The sequence below is a fragment of the Acanthaster planci genome, linkage group LG19, assembly GCF_054643075.1.
Source record: "Acanthaster planci isolate LZ-2023a linkage group LG19, COTS_SCS, whole genome shotgun sequence".
Lineage (NCBI taxonomy): Eukaryota > Metazoa > Echinodermata > Asteroidea > Valvatida > Acanthasteridae > Acanthaster > Acanthaster planci.
The window spans coordinates 3,852,725-3,878,952 of NC_141795.1; the positions used below are offsets into that span (position 1 = coordinate 3,852,725).

At 42.5% G+C, this 26,228-nt stretch overlaps 2 protein-coding genes and 7 non-coding genes across 10 annotated transcripts in view; 8 read left to right on the forward strand and 1 right to left on the reverse strand.

Moving 5' to 3' along the window:
- The window catches only part of LOC110973528 (carbohydrate sulfotransferase 11-like), a 69,116-nt gene that overhangs the window by 9,844 nt on the left and 33,044 nt on the right, over window positions 1-26,228 (forward strand). The gene's annotated exons all lie outside the window — the stretch shown is intronic.
- LOC110973258 (uncharacterized) lies at window positions 842-26,139 on the reverse strand. Of its 2 annotated transcripts, none has more exons than XM_022223984.2 (6): window positions 25,583-26,139; window positions 7,349-7,500; window positions 6,480-6,604; window positions 5,988-6,167; window positions 4,876-5,493; window positions 842-4,580 (listed from the first exon to the last, which is right to left on the reverse strand). In XM_022223984.2, exons 1-6 carry the CDS (start codon window positions 25,682-25,684, stop codon window positions 3,277-3,279), a joined length of 2,481 nt encoding a protein of 826 aa, XP_022079676.2. In that variant the 5' UTR covers window positions 25,685-26,139; the 3' UTR covers window positions 842-3,276. The 2 variants fall into 2 exon arrangements, with proteins under 2 accessions (XP_022079676.2, XP_086985988.1); XM_087129862.1 differs by lacking the exon at window positions 25,583-26,139 and adding an exon at window positions 13,903-14,816.
- Window positions 18,337-18,408, forward strand: Trnap-ugg (transfer RNA proline (anticodon UGG)). The gene has a single exon. It is a non-coding gene; the product is annotated as a tRNA-Pro (tRNA).
- Window positions 19,024-19,095, forward strand: Trnap-agg (transfer RNA proline (anticodon AGG)). The gene has a single exon. It is a non-coding gene; the product is annotated as a tRNA-Pro (tRNA).
- Window positions 19,432-19,503, forward strand: Trnap-ugg (transfer RNA proline (anticodon UGG)). The gene has a single exon. It is a non-coding gene; the product is annotated as a tRNA-Pro (tRNA).
- On the forward strand, window positions 19,582-19,653 carry Trnap-agg (transfer RNA proline (anticodon AGG)). The gene has a single exon. It is a non-coding gene; the product is annotated as a tRNA-Pro (tRNA).
- Trnap-ugg (transfer RNA proline (anticodon UGG)) lies at window positions 19,989-20,060 on the forward strand. The gene has a single exon. It is a non-coding gene; the product is annotated as a tRNA-Pro (tRNA).
- On the forward strand, window positions 20,138-20,209 carry Trnap-agg (transfer RNA proline (anticodon AGG)). Its single transcript has one exon. It is a non-coding gene; the product is annotated as a tRNA-Pro (tRNA).
- Window positions 20,830-20,901, forward strand: Trnap-cgg (transfer RNA proline (anticodon CGG)). The gene has a single exon. It is a non-coding gene; the product is annotated as a tRNA-Pro (tRNA).

The window sequence follows — 26,228 nt, forward strand, 5'->3', positions numbered from 1 at the left end:
GTTTCTATTGTACCGTAGAAATCGAGCGTGAACAGAGCCTAATAGTATGTAGAGTACATTTCCGTGGGAATATCAAAAAGGAGCGCCTCTCGCGACGCAAAATGTCTCCTTGGCCGAATACCTCAACTGTCTACCATTCACTGCCGGGCGAGAACAAACTAATGGGATTTGCGCAGTTGAGACGGGAGAAGGTTAGATCGTGTTTCATTTTAGTGAGGTATTAAATTGGAGATGGTATTCGTCGAAGGTTACTGATAAAAATCGGTGACGTATATCACCCAGCTTGTGGGAGGGACGGTGTTGTTCACGCCGGTGATATTTGTGACGTAGGTATGGCAAGGGCAAAGGCGACTCCTCCGGAAGATGGGTTTATACTTTGTTCACTCCCGCCTTGGGCACTGGTAGGTTGATCGGTAAACGAAGGTCCTGAAACCTTGAGCCCCTGATACCTTAAGCCCTACTTCTAGGAGAGATGAAATAGATGAGAATGAACACTGACAAAAAATCAGTGCAGTCGTCCAGCATTTAAGGGTTTAAATTCTGCTCAGAAGAAAGCAAAATACAGATTAACAACGAAATTATATATCAAATCGATGTTAACTTTTGACCGAATGTATGTTTTAAAGGAATAATGGACAGATTTAGTATCACAAATCCAATTGAGTAGTTGAGACAAACTGCCCGGTGTTGAATGAATATTTGATTAATGCATGAATATGAAATAATGCTTAAATTGTTTTGCTATTAACTAAAAATACCAGCCTCTCTTTTTTGACATAAATGCCAACTAAAGCTTCAAACATTAACTTAATTCTGAAAGGATTTGAGTTCTTTCTAGTCCTTTTGTCTCTTTCGAGTCATCGTTTATTTACTCTCTAAACATCAGTTGTTTCAGCAGAAATACAACCCCATAACTGCACAACTTCCAATGCGGCCCTATCTCACACTAATTACACACTTAAATACTAAAACAGTCGTGTTCAAAGAAATTTCGACAAAATCACTTAAAACTCGACAATCTTCATTTCAAAATGACATGCTGGTAATTCAGTATTCAAAACCCGAAGACTGCAAAAAGATCAACAGCACATTTGAGTGTTTTCTTTTAAAGCGAATTGAAATTGCTTTTCTTTGTTCACTTCTATTTAGTATGTACTTTTTAAATATTAAATTAAAGTGGAAAATTATCCTTTTTAGTTTGGGGAATTATATTTTTTACACTCCGACCGTCAATTAAGCTATAGTCTCATGTTTCACTTGTGAAGCTTTCTGGTTAAACGGCTGTTTCGACATGCGGATCATTCAAAATTATGGAGAACCACACTCTACTAAACATACGGCAAACCTTTGCTCAAAACGTGGAATTTTGACCCCTGTTGGTCAGAACGTCAACCACCTATACTCTCTATGAAAACTCTCGCTACGTTGACCAAATTTTACTTGAACTAACCAACGACTGTGGTAATTTGATACCGCTTTGTCAATGAAAATAGTACCATCTCCTTTAAAACCAACTTTACACTTTAACAAATAAACCTGAAATGCATTACTGTTTACCAGTCCAGGAAGCCCAGCATGTGATGTCCCTGAAAGGTCTTTCTCTTAATAAAACTTTACAAGTTGTAATTTAAATCAAAGATGGTATCTTTAATGGCGACCCTTTTACTACTTCGACATGTTACTTTTGTCCTCTTGCGCCAAATTACAGAATCACGTTTGGGATTTTGCATCCTGAAACGTCCGATAGCTGCACGGGCTTCTGCTGCCTCAAAACTGTGCTATCTCAGTAATCACCAAAATCTCCAGACACGACCAGTTGCTAGCACCAGCAGTGAAATTATCCTTTCCAAAATTGCGACCAAGAAATTTTTCACCAAATGATTTTGTGGGCCGTCATTATCCAGGAGCATTGTGGTGCAGTTGCTCGCAATGCTCAGTCATCCTTACGGTAGTCATCATTGCTTCAAACTACTTAGTGTTCTTTCTCGTCAAAAAGAACCAAGTAAATCTTTCTGCTTTCATACTTAAGAATCTCCATCGATTTTTATCCTACCATGTTATCTTCCTGCAAGCCCCAACTAATTCTAGATCTCCGTCACGATGCGCCATTTTCATTTTCTCACGTTTGCGAGAACTAGTCTGCAAAATAAGTTGTGCTATTCCTGCCTAATGATCTTTGACAACTCTCCTCAGACTCGACTTCAACTATAACTTATGAATATGTAACCCATGAATCTGCATTTGGCGCCAAAACACCTGTCCATTCACCTTAACCTACTTTTGTTTACCATTATGCGCCCTCCTGCATGTTTTAAATATCAAAAAAGAACTTGTATTCATAGACGTAATATCAAAACCTCCTTCGCGGTAATTCAGTGAGGAATTTTCTGTAGACAGCTTGAAATACCAGTTATTCTTTGAGAACTCTATGAATACTTCTTGACTCATAAAAAGAAGAAACCAAACCCTAAAATCCTTAAATCTGATAGTCAATGTATAACAGAAACGCAACACGTCTGTTTCCCTGTTGAATGCAGTGTGCTGTTTCTCTCAGACAACACAAATAATCTTATACATGTATGCATATGAAGAGAAGGTTACATGAGCAAATATACATAACCTGTTCTATCAGAAAATCTATAGTGTTTCCACTTCAAGAGAAACAATCCTTAAATGTTACAGTCTCTGAATATTTTCAGCAAACGGGAGAATTTGACCAGTTTTTACACGTTGGGCTGAATGTAAATATTGATATCAAGCAAAGCTAATCGATTGACTTTGTGCATTGCAATGTACAAGCTAACATATAATGGTGCAAAATATGGTCACAAGTTTTCAACAATCTCTATTTTATAAATTAGCAATTTCTACTTTTCAGTGATGGTCTGATAAGCAAACAGTGGACTCACAAAACAAATTTACCATTTTGTACAGGATTAAATATAGGTCCTAAATAATACAAAAGCATTCGTATTTGCTATTGTTATAATTTCCAAAAACTGCGTGCCCTATACATGATCAGTTTTATCTGACAAATCAGGAATCAAAATGTTGGTAACATGTTTCAGTATCCTTTTTATTGACGTCTGATCTCATGTCGTAGCCTGATTTCATTTTCATTAATTAAAAGTTAATATTTCGATTACATAGTTTAAAATGAACAAGGTGCTTATAATAAAAGGGGATGTGTAAACGGCCAAAAACTTACTCACAATCACAGCAGTAATATTCAAGAAAAAAACATTGGCATGCTCTTATTTGATGCTCCTCAGCCAATCATAGGTCGGCAGTTTCGCGTCCCGTATGTACAGCGAATCTAGCGGGCTTAGAATAATTGTAACTTGCCGGTCTGCCGTTGGCGGCAGCATTTGCGGTTGCATCACCGGTGGCTGTCCATCCGCGAGGCTTCCGATTATAGTCTGAACCGACTCTGGTCGGCCTTATGGCGGAGAATGTCGTAGTTTGTCCATCGTCGGCCGAGTTCATTGACGCAAGGGGCGTCTCGCCCGAATGCACTGGGGAGTTCCAGCCGCGAGGCTTAGGATTGAAGTCGTTCGACTTCGTGATGCCACTTTGCGAAGTCTCGGATGATACCATTCTGGCGCTGAATTTAGGTTTGAAACTCGGAGAGCCAGATCCTGTCGGGAGCTGTACGGCAGAATTGGGATCGTTGGCTGTAAACCTTGGCCTGATTTGGGCTGGGTCAGAGTGAGCTTTTGACAGCGTGTCGTGGCCCATTCGTGATGCCTGCGGTTTTGGTTTGGTTTGTGGAGGAGGCCCTTTCATTGAACTGTCTACCTGCGTAAGAGATGGTCTCTTCTTCTGAATATGTTCAAAAGCGGCATCGCAACTACCCACAGGCGATTCCATTGCTGCTTCCCAAGGGGATTTCTTTGGGAAGTGCATTTGGTTGTCCTGTTTCATGGTAATACTGGCTGAGGCGATTCCTTTTGGCTTAGCGGTATTTTTCATGACCGGGGGAGCTTTGACGTTGCTCTCATCGATGACGTATTGATCTGATCTTTGGCGGCGCCTCTCGAACATGTTAGCTCCTCGGCCGCTGGCAGCCTTCAAGTCTACGACCAGGCGGCCCATCTGCTCGGGGCTGACGATGTTGTGCTCACAGACATCCTTCTTTTTCAGGTTGACCTTGAAGTTTGTCGGCTCCACTTTGAGTCTATACTTAGTGCCCGGTGGAGGGGGTGGGGGCGCTTGTGGTATAAAAGGCTTGCCTGGTTCAGGTGGTGGTGGTGGTGGAGGGAGGGGCATCCCGATCGGCACAGCGCCTGGCGGTAACGGCTTCCTCCCAGATGCAACCAGGGTAATCTCCACGCCTCTGTCCATAGCCTCCTCTTCCTCCTCCCCGTCTTTCTCCTCTTCGACATTTTGACCCATACCTTCGACCGACCACCGCTCACTTCGCTTACGCCGCTTGGCAAACATCCGGGCTCCCTTGGCGTGTTTGTCGGCGGGGAACATAAGTAGGTCAGCTATGGTCTTGCATGCCTTCATCCTCATCTCTGTAGTGATCTCTGGATCGTCCTCTGAGTGTTTTCCCGGATACGAATAAGGCCTCTTAACTGAAACAGTAACAAAAAAGTAGCATCTCCTTTGAATCATTTGATAAAGTGATATTAAATTTCCTTATAAATATGAAAAATCTGTTAAATTAAATCGTGCAAATTTGTTGGCATGCCTTTGCATTTGCGATACACCTGTACCAAAGCCAATATACCCCAAAGGCTAGCTTTCATCATTCCTCTGAAAATGGAGAATGATCTTTTGACGAATTGTTAATTCGGAAATTCAGATCTGCGGCTTGAAAACTTCCATTTATTAAATTAAAGTTAATTTTGGTACTTGTTTTGAACTTACTTTCTGATTTGTCTGTTTCATCGATTGTGCTTTTGCTGTCTGGTCTGTCTGGAGGTGGTGCTGCACGTCTCAGGATGACTGTTGGCTCCTCCTTGTAAACTGGCTTTTTTTCGACTTCGACTGTGGTAGAGGCAGAAACTGGCTCTTCCACAACTGGAGCGATAAAAGACGGTGGTTTCCCAATGTCGACGGAAGGCCTCTTAGCCATAAACCCTTGAGGAGCAAAAGTGATGGTGACCTCCTGACCGACTGATGTCCGTCTTGGTCCGCTGACGGAGCCACTCCAGGTCGTGGTTGAGGGAGCTTCAGACTCCATCTTGGGCGTGGTCGAGTAATGGATCTGCGGCTCCCAGCGCATGGGCTTTGTCGGCACATTCTGTTCCTGTTTGCTCTCCAGAAAAGGTGTCTTGGGCTTCGGTGCCGACCCCGTCGGCACGCTTCCGGTGTACTGCACATGCGCTGTGGTGGCATGCGCCGGTGCGCTGCTGGAATATGCTAATGTGGGTTTCTTGACAGGTTGCGATTTTCCAGGTGGCGACCAGATCTCTGGTTTGGCCGCCACGTTGATCTTAGGAGCGTGAAATGTGACAGCGCTACCTCGTCCTTGCCTGCCCGTTCCTAGAAAGAGTGTGAAATTCATTTACAATAATCACTGGACTCAGGTGGTAGTTGGTGTCTAGTTATCAGCAATTAATAGCGATCATCAGGTTCATAATTTAGATACAGATATGGGAACAGTGATAGGAAATCCCCTCCCTGCACGATGGAATTTCTAATGGAATTACATTTTTCCATTCAAGGGCATTTTCGTAATGTCAGTCGCGGATGCCTCTTAAGTAGGTTTCAAAGCAAACGTTATGGAGCAATTGGACGTCACATGGACGCGACTGCAAGGCGTTAATCTAATTTGACCTATAACTTGAATTTATTTAAACTTTAGATTGCATTTCTCCGAAGGGGACTCGATTTGTTCTGCTTTGTGCTTCACACGAGGCGGCAGATATAATTACATGTAGATGTGACATTTTCGTTTCAAATGTTTAGAGAGACGTCCTTTTACCTCAGACCCCATGCGAATGCAATCAAAGTGTAATAAGCACACTCGTCTTCACCTGTGCTGTCGGTTGTATCCTGCGGAGCACCGTACGTCTTGACATCCCGTTTGGTCGTGGTCTTCGCTTCCTCCCCGATGCGTTCTGTGATTGTCTTAGTGATCGTCTCTTCCCTCACACCTCCATCTGTTCTAGTTTGCACATGCGTAGTCGTAGATGTCTGCTTGTGGCCGGCGTGTCCTTAAATGAAATAAAAAGGCCAGATGTGAATGTCACTTACTTGTGAATATCGCACAGTTGTGAATGTTGCCTCAGCACGGGGAATAATTAAGGCACACGACACAGAGTTACGGAGTGGTATCATGGTTACCGTGAAGCTTTCCATGGTGAGTGAATATTCACGATTTCGGTTGACCACAGCGCCCCCACTGGCGGGGATGTAGGGGTGTCATCATAATATGGCGAATGACGCTTCCCAAGAGAGTTGTGAAAATAAGTTTGAGAAACTTTGTCTCTATGTAAAGAGTTATTGGAACAAATCGCTGGTTGTACCTGGTTGCCTTGGCTTTTGCGAAGTTGTAATCTGGTAGGTTGGTACCCGTCGTATCTCTGTGTTACCATTCATGTGTTCTGTGGATGAAGCGTTGATCGGCATGGTAGGGGCACCAGATCCACGTCTACAGTATTGAAATTTGAGAAAAAAAAGTTTTGTAGTTTTATCTCACAAAATTATGGATCATTCTGCAATTCTGCATCCCTTTAGTTCTCAAGGAAACGAATGACAGCCTGAAAAAGGGAGGGAGTGTGGAGTATTGAAAAAATGTTACATATAAATAAACTCTACGTGACTTTGTCAAGTTATTAAAAAGTCTAAAAATATATACAGTTAACTGTTCACACTTCCACAAATTAATACAGAAACGACCAAGTATTCGTCGAGTAATTGCAATTTGGATCTTTTTCTGCTTTGCACATATCAAAAGAATTTGTGTTCATTTAGCAGAGGCACCCTAGTTCTAGAATAAGCCAGTTCGTTAATCCAAAAAAGGAAAGCCATTCAGGAACATGACACGCACGCTATAGGCCGCCCCGGCGCGGGCCGCGCCGATAGGGCGGACTTGGCATGCGCGTCCAAAGGACCTCGGATGCGCTTCATGTGCGTCATACGCTGTTGGGATACGGGCAATTCACAAAAGTGCGCCACCATGAGTTTGCAACGCGTTGGCCAATCACAGTGCGCGAAATTTGTCGACCATTTCTGAACGCGCATTGGGTCGACAAATTTTGCACATTGTGATTGGTCAGCGCGTTGCAATCTCGTGGTGGCTCACTATTGTGAAACGTCCGTATTCCGAATTGGCTCATTGGTTGATAGAATTAAAGAATAGGAATTGTCTGGCACTCGATCTCTCAAGTTATACCTCACAAGTTCTAGGTCTAGCGTATCCACAGCGGCATCTACGTAACCCATGGCGATGTCACATGCCCCATTGCGAACGTTCCTGCCGTTGACACTTAACACTTCGTCTCCTTCCTGTAAGTTGGCGTTGAAAGCTTTACTTTTTCGTCGGATCTAATCCAATGAGATAAATGAAAAGGAAACAACGTTTCAGCGTTTCGCTTCAGGGAAGGTGGCGCGCTTCCAGTAAACCCTTCTATCGCTTTAGAAAACATATGGTTGCGGCTTTTGCATGAACGACTATGAAGTGCAAAATCAAAAATAAAAAAGGCCCTAGTAGCGTTTATTTTCCTTTTCATACCCTGTTTTGCCAATTACTTTCTTACTAGCGGAACTTGTTTATCAGCGAGTAGAGGGTGCAAGCTAATTCTTGCTGAATAAAGTTGCTACATGTATCATGGTTATCTCGGGGGCAAACATGTAAGCCCCCGTCACGTAAATCTTGCAAATAAAGTGACTAAGGCACGTACATCTTGCAAAGTGACTCAAAGCAAAAGTCTGATGATAATAATGCTAAAACTAGTGAAACGATGGACAAAAATGTATTTTATCGAGCCAAGTTGTCCACAAAGGAAACGAAACCTCCTTGTTTGAGTGCAACCGATATACAGTGAATTGATAAACAATACCATTTTCGAAGTTTCATCTTTTAACAGTTGTTGATGTGTTAAAACTGGAGACAAAAAATTATTGTAAAGTTATTTTGGTCTCGTGGTTTTTAATCAATGACAATGTGAAGCTCCACATGTAATTTTCATATATGGCGATTTGACTGCAATTCCCAATTGCACTGTCACGTATCCAGTCCTGGTCTTACTCAGTCTGCCAGGCAGGAAACGTGCATTTCCACGTGCTGTAATTCACGGGACCTCTGTCACACATCACGTCGCTGACACCAGCCAAAAATGAACAACTCAACCAATTTCAACTGACACCGACGCCGCTCTGGTACATCTTGCATCTGAGCGAATACTTCTCAATGGCAAGTGATGTAACACGCGATTCGGTCAGAGGTACCTACAAATTCAAGGCGCGTTTAAACCTGATCCAAAGTACTTTTATTCAATTCGTAGTTTCAATCGCCATGTCTGTTCTCGGAGCAATTACGCAGTCATTAATTAGCAGCCATGTCGTACACGTACTAAAGACCAATCCAAGATACCAGACACTAAGGAAGCCGCATCATGTCAATTCTCCGAAACAGTAACAGTACGTTATTTTGTGCTCAAGGTTGTACATTGCTCTTGCCTTAAATGGGCGACGAAGGTAGAGTAGAGCCAGGCAAGGCAAGCGGGGTGGGGCCATTCTGAGTGCGCAGTGATCTTGAATACGTGCGATTCCCGATAGTGCGACTCTAGGAGTTTGCATCGCGTTGGCCAGTCACTCGTGGAGGCGCACTATTGTGAATCGCCCGTATTGGTCATGAAGATAGAGAACCGAGATGTGGAGTATCTCCAATTTTCTTATTTTGGTACCGACCTTGGGTTTTCACTGCCAGAGGCCCTAGTTCAGTGTCAGATTGACTGACCTGCTTTCTAGGCCATCGCATAAACGCAACCCACACCGTGAAAAGTTAATGTAAACCTCTGGGCTGTACGATCAAATTCTTTCTAATCAGGAATCTCTTGAGAATAGATTTCATTTCGCATACGAAATGTTCAAGTCTCAAAGAATACTTTTTCCAAATGATAATAGAGGACATCTCAAGTGAAAATACAAAAATAAGGACTGTCCAGTTCATTGACCTGATTGATAAGTAAAAGCTCGTGAAGTGTTAAAAACACATGTTTGACCAAGCAGACAATTATAGTTATTTTATGCAGATCGCCTTGAGTTGAAAAACAAATTATGGTACTTGTCACTCAGCAGAGGTCGTATAAATGTCTGTATTAGTGGATTGGTTCATAGAGATGACTTGTCGTAGGGGGCAAAGTACGGTGAGATATATTCCGGTGTACTGACCTTACTGAGGGTGAAATATTTTGGATGTTTCAATGAGTCAAAGATATATTTATAAGAGGACGCCCCTATAAATTGCCAACATCAATGAGTTGTGTCTGTGTGTACCTTCATGTACATGTTCTTCATCTAAGTTTATGTGAAGAGGGGATCATGCTAAACTGTTTAGGTCCTTTTATGCACCCCTGGAGGGGAAGTGCAATTAACCCAATTAAGGATATGTCCGATTTGAAGTCTCAGGGTATGCCTCGTCAATTATCAGTCTCCAATTATTATGATCTGGCCATAGGCGGCCAACAGCGGGTGCGCACGCGCCGAAGTGGGAATTGAGTCCCGACAGCACAGCAACAGCTGCCAGGCCTTACATGATTCAGACAAAAATGAGCGGTTTGGCAAAATGCCTGCTTCCACACTACTACATTTAGCTCGCTGCAACATTCTGAACTGTCCTTTGTCCCGTGGGGGATTCCGTAGTTGCTACAAAACATACATGTAGGCAGTGCCAGTAAGCAAGTTTTAATTCCTAATATTACAGGTGAGCAGACAGGTTCAACCAAAGCAATGGACAGGAACCCGGAGGCGGTGAAATTGTCCAGTTTTTTTCTTCGTTTCAACAAAAAATGTCAAATTCGACTTGTGACCCCCAGACTTTGCTTTGCCCCGGAGATTCACCACAGAACACTAGTCATCATATTAAGTATCCACGAAATTTGTACTTCCTATCTTGCATATACGACCTGGTGTGAGTAAACTTACAGAATAACGAGGTTTTTGTCCTGCAAGCCTACTGCAACAATTTGAACAATTTGTAATCCTGACTCGAACAGTTTACCTTAGGAATCGATGCTGCACTAAGGTAGAGAATATAATCTGTTGGAATCGAAACTGGGAAAACCCCAAGCGAAATTTGAAAATGTTTGTTCATGTGATTGTGAAGAACAAGTTCGGCGCATTACGGAAGCTGATATCTTCCTCATACTGTTTCCATCCTTACTGACGGCAATAAAAAATGGAGGAATAATCAAAATTTAAGTCTAAAATTAAAACGTTTTCTTTGCCAATCGAGAAAAAGTATTCCGCGTATTTAGTCCTTTGTGGGAATTGTGGTGAATTACAAAAGCTTGTGAAAAAGTAACTCAGTTTGTGCGTTTCTGTATTTTTCGATTACAGAGCCAACCATCAGTGCCTTGAATTTAGTAAAGCGCTACCTTTTGACCATTTATTCTTTTTGTCCTGTCTTTCTGGCTTTCCTATGAATGTCTTTTTATGTGACACCAGGAATTGTGTTGCACTCAAGAATCAAGTCACAAATTTGTGTTAGTCTCTCAAGGAGTGTAATCATGTTTGACTTCCAATAGGTCATACGGGATTTCTGAACAATTGCCACTTCCTCCTTTTCTTGTTTGTGGTGGACATGGCTAATAAAACACTTATTTTGACCATAAACTGCAACTGCCAGCAACAACGACCACTCGCCAAGATCCATCCCATCTTTACGCACCTGTTAAAGTTCAAGTCCGCTCAAGTCATATCCGCATTGTTACGGTTGAACTAGGCAGGGAACTTTACTGGGCATTTTCGAACGGCACTCGGGGACATCACTGGTCGTACGGTAAGAATGTGCGATGAAATGGCGATTTCTCCCCTTGGAGTATTGTTTTTGACAGCCGGATATCTCGTAAAGTTGACGCATCAATTAAAATGCCCCGTCCGGAAACTGAACTCTGTTTCAATTTAGAGAAAATACACACCTGGGGAGATGGCTGTATTGACAACGATGACAAATGTATTCCTGAGACTTAAATTGTGTTTTAAATGTTCCTTTTCCTTTTTAGATCCCAGACCGTATTTCTGGAAGAATGTATATGTTCATGAATTCGTTAGCTTAACGGCAGTCAGTTAACTCCCAAAGGCTTCAGCGGTGCAGCATGTACACCTTGCAGGCGGAAACGCTCCCTTCTTTTAAAGTGGCCCCTTCGGTGAAAGAGAGAAGGGTTTGATCAATTACAGCTGGCACCAAGGGATATAATATTGTCTTCCAAAATAGTGGTCAGTCGAGTCGAGACGCACGGCCCCAGAAAGTGTGTCTGAAGGTAGCCGGTGATGAACTGTTTATTCATAATGTAGTCGGTCAGCAACCTTAAAGACAAGTTGATGACACCTTGGCGGCATCCGAATCTGTTGTCGAGAGCTAGGTCTAAGTCCTCGCTCTATTGGAAATATGTGGAGACGCGTAGACAATAGACCTAGTCGTAGCTCTGGAAGCCCGTTTCGGACACAACCTTAGTCAAGACACATTTGGCTAAGGTAAAGACGTCTGAAATGGATGTCGTGATTTGGACTTTTGGCAATATTAACAGTTAATCTCTTTGATAAAAACTTTGCGTAGGAAATTAAATGCTGATGTCGCAAAATATTGTGGGTAAATACTGCCATAATTAGTAGGTGCAGATTTGTGCGCAAGAGCTGTGCGCATGCGAAAGAACAGACCGTGCGTTGCCGTGTAAACTAAATCGTCCAGGCTGGGTAGGACAGAGAGGGGGAAATACCATCGCAGATGGGATTGTTTGTGTAAACTTTGATATAATTACATTGGCTTACCTTTGACATATACTTACGTGCAGCGTTATCCCTGGGGGACTGCATTCAATGCTTTGTTACAAAAACAGCTAAAATCACACTTTTCGTTTTTGCATTTCACACCATTTAGGCCTAGTTATAATAACTCAACAGTGGGGCTTGGCTTGGAGGTGACACGCCAACAACCCTTTGATTGAAATCTTCTTTAAAGTAAATAATATTTTCCTGTGGTCGAGGAGAGAAGGGCAAGGCCCAAAAGTGTCTTCCATATCTCAGGAAGTACTGATGTAAGATCTAACCTTTGCTCGGAATTTATTACCGTCCTTGGCAAGCATATGCGTCAGAAACACTGAAAAAAATGAACCGTCTCGTAAGAGCATTGGAAAACAGATGGCACGCTGGACCGTCTGTTGTAGTCACTGTGTTCTAATAGATTTCTTCTATTTTCAATGCAAAGGCCAAAATTGTGCGAGCAACAACGTTAATACCAACTGATGGCAACTTTGATGTAGTCAGATTCCCAGTTTAGAAAGATTTTTTTATAACAAACAGAGAGAAATCTTATTTCAAATGAAAACTTACAAACTGACAACCTCAACCATTTCCGGACTGAGCTTATGTTATTGACTAATCCAGTGTCAATTCTTGAAATTCAGTTGCACTGCCAGAACGATTTACAAGGTCCCGCTAAACGACAAGTTATCTTGGCAATCGCGGTGAGAGATTGAACACTGGACCCATAGTGGGTGTGTCGAAAACCCTTTTAATTTTTGACAAGCTGCAGGAGTGTACAATGAACAGGGCCGAACGGCAGTGGAAATTTAACTTCCGCCACTGGTTGAACGTTTCTGGACGCGCCACAATTGCTTTCACGGTTCCCCAAGGTCAGAGGCATTACCGTATGGAATTTCTACTACATGTTCCTTGGCTGCTTCTAGTTTGAAGAAAAGTAACCACAACTCAATGTGAGCATGATCATAAGTCTGCATCACATCATTCATTGCATGCAAGTTGGGAAGATACTATAATAACGTGGCTGACACAAACTCAAGGTCTACAGTCCAATAAGTGACTATTTTTTACAGTACTGTCAAAGTTTTCCGTCCATTTGTTGGTGAGGATTACTTACAAGTACAGTCTAATAGATTGCTTTGTGAAGCCCCTGTACAGTAAAAACATTCTCACCACGGTGGTCGTTTTGATTGCGTTGAAATACCTCGACGCATAAGCCTCGTTTATTTTCACTTTTCATGTGAATAGTGACTCATCTCATGCAGCCGAGCACAAAACTATTTCAGTATCGCCTTGTATTTTCCTTGTAACAACTTCATGTTTCCTTTCCTCGTTGTGGGTGACACGTTTCGCACGCTGACACGGTTGTGTATGTATAAAAAAAGAGATATTGCATTATGCTGGATTTGAATACTAGAACGCTCTTTGCAAGTTTATATTAAAAAAAAATGTACTTGGATTTGGTCAGCGTATGTGCCCAAAGTTGTATCGGTGGAAGGCAGAGAAGAAAGCTTGTTTGATCTGAAATGGGAGTAGGTTTCAGTTCCAGTCGTGCTTGAGGTCAAACTGCAGGAAAAAAAGAAGACATTCCCTGGTGGACTTTAAGGGTCTGCCCTCAGAAATGCCCTTGGGTTTTTGTTTCAGTGTGCCTTGACGATTTCGCAATTGCCATACAGGGACACGTAATCGTGATGCACTCTTCCTCGGTAAAAAAAATAAACCTGTTAGATGTACATGTACGTGTAGTTTTAAAAAGGTCACCTCATTTAGATGAAGCAGTTGTAGGCCTAACTGCGGAAACGTAAGATTAAAATTGTATCGATAATCAAGAAGAACTCTTCCCAATTTGATCAATCTGAAAGTACACTTCATGTTGAAAATCAATTGTATTCTGTAATGCCAATACGTGCACGAGGAATATCAAACAAAATTAAGCAGACAAGAATATATGTGTTATCATCTTACAAGTGAAAGATCCACTTCAATTTTCTCTCCTGGGCCTGCACTGTTGGGTAGTCGAACAATGACAGTCGTCGCATCTTTGCAAGGAGGGATGGTAATCGCCACCCCAGAACGGCCCGTCTCGTCGCCAGGTAACTGGATGATTTCAACCCCTTCACGATCCGCCAGAACGGAAGGTAGCCCATTCGAAGTGCACGGGGAAATGCGCCTCCTAGTCCTGGGGAAAGTGTTGGTTTTATTGTTGTCCAGCTCATGTTTGACGAACTGAAGAGGATGGGCGGTGGTCGAATACACCGCTGGCCACTCGATTCTGGGCTTGGTGGCGTAGATGGGCATCTTGAACGGGTTCTGTCAAACGATCTTAGATGTCAGAGATTTCTCTGATAATAAAGTCCAAGATTTCTCCGTCACCCAATCTAATCCAATACTGGCTACATTGTCAATCTAAATGATGGTCGTTTACGTGCTTCGGGGAGTAGTAAAGTACTGCAGAGTCATAAAGTCCGAGAACGACTACTGTTTGTGCGCAGTGTTGCAACGACCACTGAATCTGCTGCAATAAAATCGTGTGTGGTGCACAGACCTCAACATTGCTGTTTCAAAACTCATATGCTCACTCTGCGACAGGATATGGCGATGTTGAACGAATTTCTGTGTACTTCATGCAACATGCATGTCTCAGGTAAAGATGACCCCCAATTTACATTTTCCACAGTTCGAAGGAACGTCTTTAAAGACACAGATACCGATGAGCGGCAATCAGTGCTTGTATGTTGGTCCTTGGGGTAGGCAGAGGGGTGCGATGCGTCCTCAGCTTGGCTGGAATTCTCTGACCTGTCACCTCGTCCCCTGGTCGCAAAGGCACCGCCCCACCACCTCTCAAGGCTGCGTCCAGGCCAGTCGCCTCCCTGGTTCAAATGTCGACTGAATCACAACAACCCACACGCCGAATCGTTGAAATCTGCATCTGCATCAGACTGCACTCTCCTGGTCGTGGTCCCTGAAAGTCAACCCTTGATGGCCAGACGGCAAAATAGGAAGTGAAACTCCGGAGAAAGCCTGCTGTACTTGGAGCAGCCGGAGAAGGCTCTGCAGCTTGGGAACATGCCCGGTGCACTACCGGATGTGACACCATGGACTCGAAGGGGCTGCAACCAGCCTGACTCACTGGCAAGGAGAGAGCATGTGTTTTACGGTGCCCCTCGGAAAACTGAGCACGACGGAAATAAACACACTCCCTCTGCAGATCCCCCTCCGTTTTATGGAGGATTTCTCTGATATTTTAGATATCCAAAATACTAATAACCTGTCATCAATCATTGTGTAAATGTGTTTGCCTTGGAGCGCCCTCTACGACAAGCGAAAGCAAACACAACACGTTGTCGAAGAAGCTGACCGTTTACGCGGTGGAACAAATGATACTTGGGCTGCATCCGAATCTGTTGTCTAGAGCTAGGTCTAGGTCTTCACTCTATTGAAAGTACAGTAGACCTAGCCGTAGCTCTGGAAGGCCCGTTTCGGACACGACCTTGGAAACACAAGTCTCTCCTAAAATGGCTCCATTCCCTGAACTTGAAAACATGCGACAGGAGGTGACGTGCAAGGTTTCTGAAGGAGCTTGTTACTTAATGATCTTCTGAGCTGGTTTCTACGGGGTCCGTAATTGCATGCAAGTTACGGGACAAGTGCATGTCTGATCACATTTTTTGTTGTCTTTTGGCCAGGTCTCTCTGTGATACAGCATGTTGTCCATGTGCCACCGGAGAATCGATGTGCAACTAAGATTTACTGTAGAATCATCGACGGAGACAACATGCAGGAGCATGATAAAACTTGACTGAAAACAAAACAAAACAACATCTTATGTAGAAACATTTCACGCGATTCCTGGTATCTTTTTCCCGAGTACGTGTATTGATAAATACATGTCTCTGCCCAGATCTCGGTTATCGCCGGAAATTTGATAAAAGTAGAACTCATTTGGGAGTCAAATTTATTGTTCTCCGCAGAAATCTAGGGAAAGGAATTTTATGCGCCTGTCATTCTGCAATCAGTGGCCAACAGCGGGCGCAGCAGATGCAAACGGAGTTGACCTGGAGTCGGACTAAACCTGTTCTACGACTGAAAGACGAGACAGCAGAAATTCATTGTCTCACATGTCCTCCAAGGTTGTGGGCTGCAGGCCTGTGCCCGGATTTAGGCGTGAAAGCGGGGAAGTTCAGTCTGTATGATCCCTTCTCACCAGACCGACAGGCAGGCTGCCCTTTTCAACCTAAAAGTTTCTGAGTTCTACGGAGATGCACCTTGCGTGGACGATGTGATCGTGTAATTGAGGGGTGACATTATGCACGAGGTTGCAGAACATGATCTCATCCACTGCAATGCAAAACACGTTGATACATGGTCATGAGTTATAAGGCGTCAGAATCCACTAGGCCTTATTTATGATGATCTTGGGAGAGGAATTGCGTTCATGGTGATTGAATGTACATGTACTGCTCAGTGCATTTTCACGACAGCGAAAAAAATGGAACCCTGTAAGTCCCAAACCAAAACAGTCATATGTACTTATTACATATATCAGTGTGTTTGTCGCAGTGCGTTGTGGGATGGGGGGGGGTCATCGTACGCCACGAATGGAGGAAGTAGCGCAAGTCCAAGTTACAGTTGATCAAAAGGAAGTGAAAGGCATCGTACCGAATCCAATTGTGGAGGATAGTTTCCCTGGAAGGTTCAAAACGATAGTATCACAAGACGTGTCTCGCCCGGGAAAGATCATTTCCGCTGATCATGGTTCAGAGCTGTTCGTTTCTTTTGCACGAAACGCCGAAATAAAGAGGCCGCTTCAATTTGTGGATAGAGGGCGCTATTCAACAATCGATGTAGCAGGGATGGGAGACACGGCTTGCAAGCTTGAACGGCGCTTCTTGTCTTCCTTCTTATGTTTACATCTGAAAATGCTTCCTTGTTTAGCAACCTTGTTCACTTCAATTTCTACGCCTTTGTTTTCGATTTAAAGCAAACACTGAAGTATATAGGCGGACACTCAAGTTCTTTGTTTTGAGCCTTAACAATACTTTTTGTGGTTTTTCTGTCTCTGTTTATGATGGTTTCTGAATTTGCCAGCAACGGGACGCGGAATTAAACGCGGTTTTCTGCTTTGAATGTGAGGTTTTACTGGTCGCAATCAAAGGTCTTCACTTCAAGCAACACCGCCGTAATACAGGATGTGAGGAACACATTAATTTCACGACTAGATCACACAAAAACGATTTTGGCTTTTAATGACACACACCTTTGGCAAAGGTCCCAGTACTAAACAGCACGGCATAATAATACATTGTTAAGTTGCCTTGCATAAGCACGTATCGGGACTCGTTGGAAACAAACCGTCTTTTAGTTTTCTGAGGTGGAATACCGAGAGAAATGACCTCGCGACGGTGTCGTTCACCGACCTTATATGGACCTCTCTCACCGTTGCATGGCAGTAGGTCTTCGGGTAAGTTATCAGGTGACACGTACGATCCTCATCTTGACGCGAATGGAATCACCGTGTGAACAACCAGATTATGACCACCATCGACTAAATCATCTCTGAGGAAAACTTGATCAAAACATCTGCTGTGCACGCAACATCTCAGAAAATTAGCTCAGCTCAAACGCAAACACATCAACTTGACTAACAGGAAAAAATAAGACCAAATACTTTTTCGTCCCCCAAGCGTTTTATTACTTGCCCGCCGAGGTATGATTAGCCTACGTACTTGTTGATTCCCCAGGTCCACAAGATGGATGTGTTTCCCTCGGCATGATTTCTGAGTAGGCACTTTCAAAACGTGTAACAAGATCCTGCAGGCAAGAGAGTGGTTTATGTTGATATTCTATGTTCACTGAAAATTCCCCTGGCCCAACGTAAGGCGATGTCATGCTCTTTCCTCTGAGACTGAACTTCGTGCGAGCTTTTATACTGTTAATGTTAGAAGACGAGATAATGTTTTTCACTCATGACACAACCTGTGGACGTGTCCTGCTTGAAATTAAACACGACACTATGGGAAATTGTTTCGGCCACTACCATAGTCTTGTGGGTAATTTTAGACCGTAGCCAAGTAATGTGGACTCGGCCTTTATGTCATCGCACCGTCTTCCCCCACCTCACCATGCTGAGCATGCTGCTTCCAAATATCACTTGCATGCATGAATAATTTCTCCATATTCAATCCTATGGAATTCATGAGACTTGCGTGCGAAAATGAGTATACAATGTGCAGCTACAGAGCATCTCGAATACATATATATTTCGCCTACCATTAAGTACTTAGTGGAACTTCCAATCAGTTTTAGGCCCTATTTGAAAGCCGTACGAACTTTCCATTCCATGCACGAAACTTAAAGGCGAAAGGAATTAAAAAACAAAACCACGCCTTTGTTAACAGCGGCCTGTTGGTCTAGTGGCATGATTCTCGCTTTGGGTGCGAGAGGTCCCGGGTTCAATTCCCGGACAGGCCCCTCTCTCTTGGGAGTTTGTTTTTATTGCTCTAATATTAAAAGTGATTCTGACATAAAAGGTATTTTTTGTTCGTGAGTCTGTGCGTTTGCTTTCTATTTTTTTCCTTGGGCCAAATTTCGTGATTTATTTTTCTCACAGACTGAACATTGGCTAACGTTATTAGTGACTGACCTGAAATCATGAATGCCCCTGTTCGTCTGAGTAATAAGTCATGTTTGATTTCTTAAAGTTTGGTCAATGTGGTTAAAAACGCGGCAGTGCTTGTCGACGTAACTGTAATGGTAAAATGCTAAAAGACCGGGTTCAAACCACTGCATTTATTGTATAGAAAAATTCGGCTTATTGGTCTAGTATGACTCTCGCTGTGGGTGCGGGGGTTCTGTGTTCGATTCCCGGACAAGGCCCTAAAGTATTACTTTTAAAATTATTTTATAAAAATAAATTTTGGGTTCAGGGGTATATTTTGCGACTCGGCTTGTTGGTCAAGTGGTATGATTTATCGTTGTGGGTGCGACCGGGGTCCCGGGTTCGATTCCCGGACGAGCCCCTAAAGTATTACTTTTTAAATTATTTTTTAAAACAAATTTTAGGTTCAGGGGTGTTTCTTGCGCGTCGGCTTGTTGGTCTAGTGGTATGATTCTCGCTTAGGGTGCGAGAGGTCCCGGGTTCAATTCCCGGACAAGCCCACGCTTTCGTTTCTTTTCTTTTTTTTTTGTCTCTGTTCCATTTTATTACTAATGTTCCCCTTCTCTTGCTGGTCAGACTTTGAATTAATTTCTTAGAAATGTGGTATGTTATCGAGTAACAAGTCGCAGTTTGGTTTCTTAAAGTTGAGTTCAAATATTTGAACGAAGGTTTGATGCTTCTCCTTATTGCATTTGGTCACAGTTTACCGTTCAGTGATAAGCAACGCGGCAGTGCTGTTTGAGTCGACGTAATCGTCGATCTAGCGTCACAGTTGTTTCTGTTCATATGCTCAGGGACCGGGTTCAAGACACTGCATTTATTTTGTCGAAAATGTCGGCTTGTTGGTCTAGTGGCATGATTCTCGCTTTGGGTGCGAGAGGTCCCGGGTTCGATTCCCGGACAAGCCCCCAAATTTTGTCATTTTTCGGACGTATTGAGTTATTTTTCAAAATAAATGTTGGGTTCAGGGGCTTTTCTTGCACCTCGGCTTGTTGGTCTAGTGGTATGATTCTCGCTTAGGGTGCGAGAGGTCCCGGGTTCAATTCCCGGACAAGCCCGCGCTTTCTTTATTTTTTTTCTTTTTTGTCCCTGTTTCATTTTATTGCTAATGTTCCCCTTCTCTTGCTGGATAGACTTTGAATTCATTTCTTTGAAATTTGGTATGTTATCGAGTAACAAGTCGCAGTTTGGTTTCTTAAAGTTGAGTTCAAATATTTGAACGAAGGTTTGATGCTTCTCCTTATTGCATTTGGTCACAGTTTACCGTTCAGTGATAAGCAACGCGGCAGTGCTTTTTGAGTCGACGCAATCGTCGATCTAGCGTAACAGTTGTTTCTTTAAATATGCTCAAGGACTGGGTTCAATACACTGGATATATTTTATCGATAATGTCGGCTTGTTGGTCTAGTGGCATGATTCTCGCTTTGGGTGCGAGAGGTCCCGGGTTCGATTCCCGGACGAGCCCCCAAATTTTGTCATTTTTCGGACGTATTGAGTTATTTTCAAAATAAATGTTGGGTTCAGGGGCTTTTCTTGCACCTCGGCTTGTTGGTCTAGTGGTATGATTCTCGCTTAGGGTGCGAGAGGTCCCGGGTTCAATTCCCGGACAAGCCCTTCTTTTTTTTTTCTTATTAAGTCTTTCATTTCTGTTAAGAGGGCAGTCCATCTTGGGAGCGTAATTGTCAATCTAGCGTCACAGTTCTTTCTATATTTTATAGTATTAACATCCCGAAGGAATAGGTTCAAGTCATTGCATTTAATGAATTGAAAAATGTCGACTTGTTGGTTTAGTGGCATGATTCTCGCTTTGGGTGCGAGAGGTCTTGTGTTCGATTCCCGGACAAGCCCACATTTCTTTTATTTATTTATTGGGTAATTAGGTAAATAAGCTACGTTCATGTTTAACCAGATTATCTCAATTTATTTCCTTTCTTGCAAAAATAAAAAATAAATTAAGAATTTGAAAGGTGGTGTTTATTTTGTTACAATAGATTCAAATTTGGATAAGGTGAATGCTGGATAAGATAAGTTGAGTTTTTCACTGAACCGTGACTTTATCGTGTGCTGTAAAAGAACATGTTGAAATTTCATGTACAAATGAAATTTGACGGCTTTGGTATGAGTATCCTTAAGGTTCGATGGGTCCCAGCTTCAGTTCCAGAACAGGCCCCTATTTTTGTGAAGTTAAACTATGAAACGAATAAACGCAGAGCAAGAAATTTTAATGCATCAATGGCTTGTTGGTCTAGAGGTATGATTCTCGCTTCGGGTGCGAGAGGTCCCGGGTTCAATTCCCGGACAAGCCCCATTTTGTAAGAAAAAAATTGGCTCTTTTGTTTTAAATGTTTCTTACAACAATTTTTTTGTCATATAATGGTAATGGCAAAATACTTCTACTGATAAGCATTGACCAAACAATTAAAAATATATCATGCACTTATGAGGCATGCATAAAAGAGGATGGTACATAATGTGCATTGTACCGCTCACTTCACCAGCGTATCAAATTATAAGAATGTGTACGCGCATAATGGACAACGGCGCGTGCATCAAATCTCTATACCGGTACTTAATAATTTCAGCCAAAAATTTGGTTTGTTTATAAAATTGAAACAAGTAGTGAAAGCGGTTGGATTGTAAAATATAACACCAACTCATAAGGTAGAACACTAATAAATGTCAGAGAACAATCCTTCGTATCCTGCCCAGGGTAGCCTGTCATATATCCTTAGCTATTTCTGGCAAGCGCGCCTCGTATCTGGTGTCACAGGGATCTCCTCTTATGTTTGAGACGATAATTTAGAAATAAAAAAGGTTTCACTTCGTCAGTCATGGGAATGGAGAATGCACTGGAATGATATGTTCTTCTCATATGAGACTCATGCTATTCAATCTGAGCCTATTTAAAGGTGCACTGTTTGATGTTCGATTTAAATTGGCCGTTGGAAAGTTCGCGCGTAAGCCTATCATTTGAGACGAAAAAAGGTCACGCCTAATCAGCGCTATCCGTACTTGGCTATGCTCGTGCAATGGTTTGAATGAGAGAATAGAATGAGAGATAAAATTTGTAAAAAATGAAGATCGATACGATATTTTGATTATAGTTTAAAAATCCTTCAAGTTACCATTTAAAGATAAATCTCATGACAAAAATGAAGTAGCTAATACCTCGTAAATTCTATTCCGATTTCAACTTTAAGAATTTTTATTTCCTCGTGGCAATTACACTTGATAAAGTTGTCTTAGCTCGCTCCATTATACCCAAGGGCCACATTTTTGGCTTCATTATCAGCTATGAAATACCCCACACGCAAAAATCCAGAAAATTCCAAGCCTTTCAGATAAGGAGGGACCTATACATGTAAACTTGAGGAAGCCCAAGGAAAAGAATTTTCCTCGTTAACGGGACGCACATCTGGGCTCATGGAAGAGTATTAATTTTGACCGCAGAGGTACGTGTCAGACGTCTTATTTATGGAATCTCGATCATATGCTTTGACCTCTGGGGACCGACGGAGCTAGCTCGAACATCGTCATGTTCACTGCAGTACCTAAGGTGCTTCTAAAATTTAGATCTGTCGACAACCCTTGAGTCGACGATTTTGGTCAAGGTTGAGGGATGGGCAACCTCAGAAAATTGTGGTTTTAGTGGCTATGGAAAATTTCGGACGATTCACACGTAATTGCAACGAAACATTGTTTTGGTACCAGTTGATGTTGATTAGGATTAAAATGCGACCAATTGCTCGGGAACATTTTCACCGAAGTTGAAGTAGTTTGTAAAAAGTATGAGCCGTGTTGAGTGTCAATTGCCTTCAAGTTTTTCAAATGGGAGAGCAAGACACACTAATAGTATTTATTCAAAACGCGTAAACCATTAACGTCAGCATCTGAGCCTAACATGCGGTAATCTCTGGATGTTAAGTACACAGTTGCTGGGAATACAACCTGCGTTTTTTCGACATGTAAAGGCCAAATGCATCATCTCATAAAAATCGCGTCAGGATATCGTTATCTTTATAGCCAAAAAGACTGACTTGGACCCCTTCAAAAAGAAAGGCTAGGTATTGCAAATCCAAATCACCGTTACTTTTTAACGCCACTTGCGATCTTATGGATAATGATTTATGTGCCAGTGAATAAAAATAAAATGGGAGATGTAGGAGAACCGGTTTAAATCATATGTAAAAATGGAGCTTAATATCACCGTATGTGTTGTTCAGAACTTTTAGACAACATGATCACCATTTGCACAAACTGTGTAAAGCGGTCAGCTTCAATCGACATTCGTTTCTGTATGGGAATTAGAGTCGCTGTACATAGTAGGAAAGCTACCTGCCGGGAAGCATTGTTCCAGCTTTGCTTCTAAACATGGTTATTTTGTGCAGTGGTTGGAACATGGCATTTTATACTTTCAAGAGGATTCCTGAACTACGGCGCTTAACAGTCCGGACTCGTCTGCCGTTTGGGAACTGCTGCACAAAGTAAGTCAAATTTCTTTGGACAAAAATGTTAAGCCAAGTGGCAGCTACATGACAGCATTATAATAAACACATGCATGTCAATATTCCATGTTCGTATTTCTTCAACAGCACCTAAATCTAATTGCACAGACCTAGGCCTAAACAATCTGTGGCAGCAGTATTTATGTCAACTTAACCTCAACAAAAGACAGACCCTCTCTATTTTAAAAGGTCGATGTGACATGCCACTGAATCATACACTTCAACAAGTGCGCACGTCCAAAGATAAGGAGATGGCGCCAAAGAGAAGAATGCCAGTCTGCATAACACACTCCAGAACTAATTTTCGGAGGGGTTTTAAGGTTAAGTCCGACGTGAAAATGCTGAGAGATGTTTTATATCTACTTCTTTTCAAGCCAGTTATTCTTTGTAAGTCGGTAAAGTGATTCTGCATCTCTTGCTCCGACTGATTCTTCATCACTTGCTTCGACTGATGTTTTCAGCACTGGAGGCAATGAGCGGCATATCCATTGTCTATAATATGCTACACAAAAGTTACCAAGAAGATAATTTCACAGCTCATTTCCTCTGGTCAAAACTGAGATAGTCTTCCCACCGTTTGGATTTATGTTTGTACAGTCTTAAACTTGTCATGACTTTGGAAACATCTTTCAAAGCTTGACGCGGACTTTAGATTGTTTAATAGGATGTTTTGAAAAATGAATTACGTAAAGGTGATTGAATTTTGTTCAGTTGAAATTAAATAGTTCTTGAAACACAAATGTAGAGTGTGTCCTAATATCAGTACAATTTTTAGATAAGTAACGGTTTTATTGTAACAAACTGCATTCATAGAAATGTGTCGTAGCACAAAATGACGACAAATGTTGCCGCATTTTTCCTGCTTTGCGGGACAGTTGCATGGCACATATCCAGACATCGCACCAGAACCACAAGGCCAGCCAGCTTCATGTCACGATCAAGAAAAAGGTCCTTATGTTTGGCATCATTCCCCAGTACTTGTCATGCTAAAAGCATCCAGGAAGGCATCCCACGTATGCGTATCCTCGTGTCTGCAGATGGCGTACACAGAGAACTTGATAATACTCTCCACACGGCATCGTCATCCCATAGCCTGGCTCTTGCCTCCATCATATCAACAATACACATTTACACTTCTTACACACAACGTGCATCCGGAATGACAAGGGCAGATGCGCACAGCCCAGGCTAGTGTTTGTGACGTTTTTAGTCAATATTTGGATTAATGCCTTAGCTACGAACTACATGTCCCAAAAGGGGGTGTTAACAGTTACCTGTCCGGATGCCTATTCCCGATTTTTACAACTGCTATACATCTTGAAAATTGCGTAAATTATACATCTGTTGTTTCCCACTGCAGTTAAAGTGCTCAGTCAAAGATAACCTTATTAATTTGTAAAATCGAATAATCTCTAAATGACGTGCAAAATACCTGACACTAATGACTTGAAATTGCGAACAAATACAAGATCACAAGCTCCTTCTTGCGAAGTAGTTTTCATCAAACTTCTTTACACCGCACTCATATGAAAAAATTGCTATAAAACGAGCAAAAGTATGAATGGAGTCCTTAAAATGCCCTTGTGAACATAAACCCTCTGAAGGCGGGCTTATTTTGAACAATGTATCTCACAAAGAAGCCTGTGATTGTTCCATACAAACGAGGCACAAACAACGCCACTTCCTCATCGACCACTGTATCAAGTTTGCATGAGTTTCACTTTAAATCGAATTCTAAATGGGTCCCAAGAATTTAACAACAATATTCCTTTGACCCCAAGTCTCAATTTATTCCGAGCACCTCGAGGAGTCCCTCGATATCGTCTCGCCCTTTCAACCTTCTGCTAGCAATTTTATCGTAAAAGTTACTGCTCCCAGTAAACTCTGTACGTGACGCACCTACAATAAATTGGAGTCTTAATTTGGTCAGCGCGAACCTCGATGTCGTTTGTTTAAGTGATTTTTAGTCTTTGTCATTAAGAGGTTCGTGTCCTCTTGTGCCGTGGTATGTTTGTCGACATAAGTCGCAGTGGAATTATGAAAGATTTTATTATTTTAGGCCCTCTATCAAATATTTGAGAAGGCATAATGACCTAGAGTGAGTTATTGCTTCTTCCCGTTGTCAGACTTTGATTTATGTAATCGTTTAGTGAGGCGCGGGAGTACTGGGTATCATGGTAATGTTTTCGTTGCATTTATGGAATAGAAGTCCTGATCCTGCATGCGTTATGGCATGAAGACTGGGTGGGATTGACAATGCACATGTTCCACTCTCTTTTGTCCAGTCATTATTGCCAGACAAGTTGAAAGTTCAAACTTTTTACAACATTTAAACAGTTGTACAATATTGTACAACTTCAAGGATGTTAAATCTTTTGCTAACATCGTAGTACTGATTGAATGCAAGCGCCTGGGGATGTTCAAATGTGGCAGGATAAACATTCTTGACAATATTTCAGAGATACAATGAAGTTAAGTTTACCTTTGAGATGCAGATGGGTGTGCCTTGCCCGCCCATAAATCGCAGGCCCCATGGCGGGCCTCCAGTCATCCGCACTTTCAGTAGCACCCCTTGTGTCGTCATGGTGACGTCTTATCTGCGTTTTCTGGTAGCTGAAACGGGTCGAAGTTTCTGATTCCGGTTCACTTCAAGGTGTGTTTGACATGTCCTAGACAGGACTGCTCGTGACAGATGGTCGGTTTTGTGAAAACTGAGTCTGATCGTGAGGCACTTTCCTTCGGAGTTATTACTGCTCCTGGACAGCCTCTTGTCAGATGTTGCACCTCTTTTTGTTCCTGGAGAAAAACCCTACAAGTCCGAGTCCTCGATATTTGGTCTCAGTCCCGGGCCTTCCACGCCGAAACATCGGGGCGCTAAGGTTTGGGACTCGCGTCTTGCCGATCCGATCTCGTCATCATCAGCAGAGCGGTCGCCATTCCGCACAAAGGGCCGACCGAGATCCAGCCGTAATGGCTCGACCTTTGCGGAATGCCAAACTCGCTGCCCGTGACCCGGCGCACGCGGCGCAGTCTGTCTTCGTCACTTTACTGTGTATGTACACACGTACACACACCAGGAGTCGTCGGATTTCAAGATGTGGATTCGACCAAATTAATATTCTGGTACA

What these genes read in the sequence shown, in the direction of transcription:
- LOC110973258 (XM_087129862.1), bottom strand. Translation starts at nt 14,235, where the DNA reads ATGCCCATCTACGCCACCAAGCCCAGAATCGAGTGGCCAGCGGTGTAT. An exon ending in TTGAAGTGGATCTTTCACTT is followed by an intron (nt 7,501 to 13,902) that starts GTAAGATGATAA and finishes TCATTGGATTAG; the next exon opens with ATCCGACGAAAAAGTAAAGC. An exon ending in GCAAAAGCCAAGGCAACCAG is followed by an intron (nt 6,168 to 6,479) that starts GTACAACCAGCG and finishes ATTTCATTTAAG; the next exon opens with GACACGCCGGCCACAAGCAG.